This window comes from Frankliniella occidentalis, unplaced genomic scaffold (genome assembly GCF_000697945.3).
Source record: "Frankliniella occidentalis isolate FOCC.00 unplaced genomic scaffold, Focc_3.1 Scaffold89, whole genome shotgun sequence".
Classification (NCBI taxonomy): domain Eukaryota; kingdom Metazoa; phylum Arthropoda; class Insecta; order Thysanoptera; family Thripidae; genus Frankliniella; species Frankliniella occidentalis.
The window spans coordinates 386,768-391,118 of NW_026267218.1; the positions used below are offsets into that span (position 1 = coordinate 386,768).

Below are 4,351 nucleotides of genomic sequence, written 5' to 3' on the forward strand. Positions count from 1 at the left end.
CCCGCCCCGCCCCTCCCTCCCGATAACCACCCAGCGGACACCCGGCCGGACCACCGACGTGACCCTGACCCTCGGGCGGGTCGGGCTGCCCGTCACAACGACACGGCTGCTTCCAGAACACCGAGGAACGCGAGGACGCCGACGGCTCCGGAAGCGCCAAGACAGGGTGGCCGTCGGCGGCCTACGCACAACGTCGCAGGTCGCAGGCGGGCCCTTGAAGAAGGGGGAGAGAGGCCTACGCCGAGAGAGCTATGAGAGCCAGAGCCCGTCATCGACAGGCTCTCCGCGGGGCACTTGTTCAGCATCTGCACGCAAGCTCTCATAACGCCTGTCGGGTAGGCAACAACCCCCCTGCAGTGCACGCGTGCACCGCGGGGTGGCCTACCCCAAGTCTCGCAGGCGGTTAGGCCGCCAACCGCCCACACCGGTTTACGGCTCCGTGGCCTACCTGCGCCTAGACAGGCGCTTCTGGAGTAGTATTCGGTCGTTCGTTACTAGGGATTATAAAGCCCAAAATTACTCCATACAAATTCGGAACTTTTTCAGAAAAACTTAACTATTTTCAAAAAAGATAGAAAAAAATGGAAATGAACGAAAAAAAAATCAGATATTGAAAGAAATTATTTTAAAAAATTCAAAATTACTTTACCGGAAGATTAAAATCCATAGTCGTTATCAGCCACGTTCGTGAAACAGCAAATTAGAGAAACAATTGCGCTACGTAAATTGTACAGACCTCCCCCCCCCCACACACACACACACAGGCACACCAACACTGTACTCACTGCTCCAGGAACCACTCGCCGTACGATCCGGTGTAGTTGGCCAGCTGGGAGCCCCAGCTGTCGGTGTGGGTGTCCCGGATCTCCTCCGTGAGGTTGAAGAGCATGTCGACGTCGTCCTGGTCGGCGAGGGCGCCGCCGCTCCACACGTACTGCGCCGCCGATTTGGAGATCCTGCCCTGGTGCTCGAGCAGCTCGAGCGGCCCGGCCATCTCGTAGACGACGTTGCCCACCTCGCCGTGCACCCACTCGGCGCCCAGGTCCACGATGTTCTCCGCGAAGCGCACCGTGTTGACGCGGCCGCCGATGCGCGGCTCGGCCTCCAGGACCGTCAGGTCGAAGACGTTGTTCTCCATGAGGCGGGCGGCGGCCGCGTAGCCAGCCGCCCCCGCGCCGATGATGAGGATGCGGCTGTGGTTGGACGGCGCGCTGCAGGACGGGGCAGCTTTTAGGCAAATGCTCACGTGACATCGGGAGGGGTGGAGTACTTTTCTCACGGCCCTCCAAAACTTCAGGCAGTTCAAGGGTCAGGAGTGAGCCTGCCTTTCGGAGGGATCCAAAGAGTATGGGGCCAAAAGGTTCGAGACAGTCATGGGGACCAATGATATTTGTACCCCGGGGTCGCGAATATCATGGGGTTCGTGCGACTCGACTGAACGTTTTCGGACCTCATAATATTTGGACCTCCTCCTAAGCACCTGGTTTGTTGTGCGCGATCCCGACGCCACAGTAAAGTTACCCTAAAGTTTAGCACAGTCATTACTTTTTTTTACGTGCGGGGATACTTTTTCCATATCATCTCCAACACATTTCTTTGATCTATAATAATCGGCTGTCCTGATGATAATTAAGGTAACCGTGGGAAAAGTACCCCCCACCCATCGGTCTCTTACCCCTGCGGGCGGCGGCGCGGGGGCTGGCCCTCGAGCGGGAGCGCGGCGGCCAGCGCCAGGAGCGCCAGCAGCAGCAGCCAGCGGCCGAGGTGCAGCTGCGGCAGCTGCGGCAGCTGCGGCAGCTGCGGCTGTGGAGCAGAAAGAGGGAATCAGCGCGGGGAAGTCCCCACAAGAGACACGATACAGTACAGGGAAGGCGTTAATGTTTATGTCAACGAATTGGTTTCATTTACGTTCTGTCATACCGCCATTATACCGAAATAGTGGCAGCAGCGCATCAACATTTTATAGACCACTTAAATTAATTTAATTTCCAGCTGATGTGAAACAAAATTCTAATGGTTTTGCAAATTTTATTTTGTACTCGCAGATAATTACGAAATGTCACATAGTATAGTCGGGTGCCAGGCCCCGCGTCGCAGTGGACGAAGGGGTGGGGATGGGGGGAGGCTGCGGTATCAAAGAAAGACAGACAACTCGGCAACTCAGATGCTCGACTGAGCAAACAAACAACGCAATCACCTCGGGAGAGGAAAACTGAATTCACAATCATCATCGTGCAATTTCTGAGGATTCTGTCGCATCTCGTCTCATGCTGCACACGTCTCTACACAATTTGTCGTTGTTGTTGCGCGGGTTGTTTGTTGAGTAGGCTGGAAAAACAAGGGTAGGACCAAGGCAATCCCATATGCTATAGGGAACCACCACGGAGTGGGTCACGCATGAAGTTTGTTTTTGTTTTCATTTGTTTATAACAGCGGTTCAGCACCGCCGGTGTCTACCGAGGGGTGCTTTTCTATAAATTCAAGCGTAAGCCAATTTTTCTGTTTTTGTTTTGTTTTTGTTTTTTTTGGTTTTTTAAATTTTACTGATAATTTCTTATTTGTCATTCATTTTCCCTTGATTTTTGTTAACTTTTTTTCTGATTTTTTTTGTAACTGACGGTTTTTGGAGGGTGTACGCTTTTTTTTTTCATTGAAGTACCCTTCGGCGTCCTTAGGGTCAGCTCCAGCGAACAGGCCACAGTACTCACCAGCGGTGTGCGGGGTGCGGGTGCGCGCGACATGGTGCCGTGGGTGCGACTCGTGCGACTGCCGCGGGCCTCACATGGACAGCGCCTGGTCGAGCCTCGCGCCGGGACAAGCCGAGCTGCCGGGGGGAAACAGACACACCAAAAAAGAAAAGATAACACATTAGACCTGACAGATGCCATGCAATTATGAGGGAACCAAAATACGAGGAGGGAGAACAGGGGGGAAAGGGGTGGGATAGCACCCCACTCTCGCACGTGCCGGCTCAGCAACACCACACAAACACAATAAATACCCACAAACTATTTCCTCGTTTTCTCCTTGATTGTACTTTTCCCTGACCTCCCCCCCTTTCCCAATAATACGCGATGTTTGTCCCCGTTTTTCCCGTTTTGACCTTGGCCCCGCATCATCGGCTTTCCTCTTTCTCCCCCTCCTCGTACCACGAGAGCGCGACCCTGCGCAGCTTCTTCGACTTTCAGTATATCTATCGCACATCGCGGAGCTCGCGGAGCACGCGGAGCGGACCCCCGTCTCTCAAATAGGATCGCGTCACTCCTCGGCCTTCACCTTGGCGTTGGCGGCCCGCGCCCGCGCCCGCCGGCCGGCCGGGGCAGCTCGGCTGGGCTCTCTGTCGCGGGCGCGCCAAGAGGCCTCCCTGCGGCTCGGAACAACGACCCAAACACGGAGCTGGAGACGCTGCTGGGGCTGTTAGTGACGGTACCTGGCCGCATCCCACGTCGCAGACACTTACACACTCACTTTGCACACACACACACACAAACGCACTTGTTCATACACGTTCAATGGAGACTTTGTATTCTACCTGTGCAGTAGTGGTCTTGTGTTTCGGGACAGCTCTCAGCATCACCTGGTTTTGTTTTTGGCGTCGTGTGCGCACGAATCACAACTCAAAGTCATACTGTTTTCTTTTCTTCGTGGATAAGTGGGCGGCGGTGGGTGCATATCTGCGGTGCTGCTGGTAATAATCTAATAATGCAGGCCAAGGCTTGTTGTAAATAAATACCGAAATGTAGCGGACACGTGTGCGACACACCGGCTGCTGTCGGCGGGCGCCGCGGGGGTAGGCCACCCAGCGGCGGGCGCGCGCGCAGGTGTGGGCTCGCTGCCTACCTCCCAGGCGGCCCGCTGCAGCCCGTGCAGAGCCACGCCCCGCTGCTCCCCCCGCAGCAGTCGCTATCGTCGGCCCGGCACGCCGGCGACGCCCCGACCCCTCAACTCCTCCTCCTCCTCCTCCTCCTCCTCCCCGACCCTCAGACAGACGTCGTTCTTTTTCTTTCCAACCTCCCCGGCGACGTGCGAGACCTCTATCTCCGCGCACCTCTCGCCTTCCCCGGCCCACCGTCTCGTTCGTTCCCGACGTGTCGAGTCGCTCGACACCTCCCCGTCGTCGACGACGACTCGGCTCCGTTGCGATCACCGTTCCCTTATCCCGTTCGCCGGCCGGCTGCAGGTGCAGGGTGCGTTGTTTCCCCGAAGGCCCTTCGTAAACGGCTCCCTGGAAATCGCCCCACTTTTGCGAGCGTGGTCTCCGCTATCAAGAGGGTCGTTGTTTTCCCGACGACGGCGAGGAAGGTAACATGAAAGCATCGAGCTCTCCTGGAAGTGTCCACACCCCTGCCCC

At 56.2% G+C, this 4,351-nt stretch overlaps 1 protein-coding gene across 2 annotated transcripts in view; it reads right to left on the reverse strand.

Moving 5' to 3' along the window:
* Window positions 1-758: 758 nt before the first annotated feature.
* Window positions 759-4,351, reverse strand: part of LOC113212398 (spermine oxidase-like) — a 4,163-nt gene continuing 570 nt past the window's right edge. Inside the window, exons 2-4 of one of the 2 annotated variants that reach the window (XM_052269342.1) lie at window positions 2,709-2,824; window positions 1,676-1,785; window positions 759-1,211 (exon numbers count right to left, since the gene is read on the reverse strand). In XM_052269342.1, the coding sequence (XP_052125302.1) occupies window positions 782-1,211; window positions 1,676-1,785; window positions 2,709-2,741 (573 nt within the window). In that variant the 5' untranslated portion in view covers window positions 2,742-2,824 and the 3' untranslated portion in view covers window positions 759-781. Of the gene's footprint in view, window positions 1,212-1,675; window positions 1,804-2,708; window positions 2,825-4,351 lie in introns of both variants that reach the window. The other variant, XM_052269341.1, reaches the window with a different exon arrangement.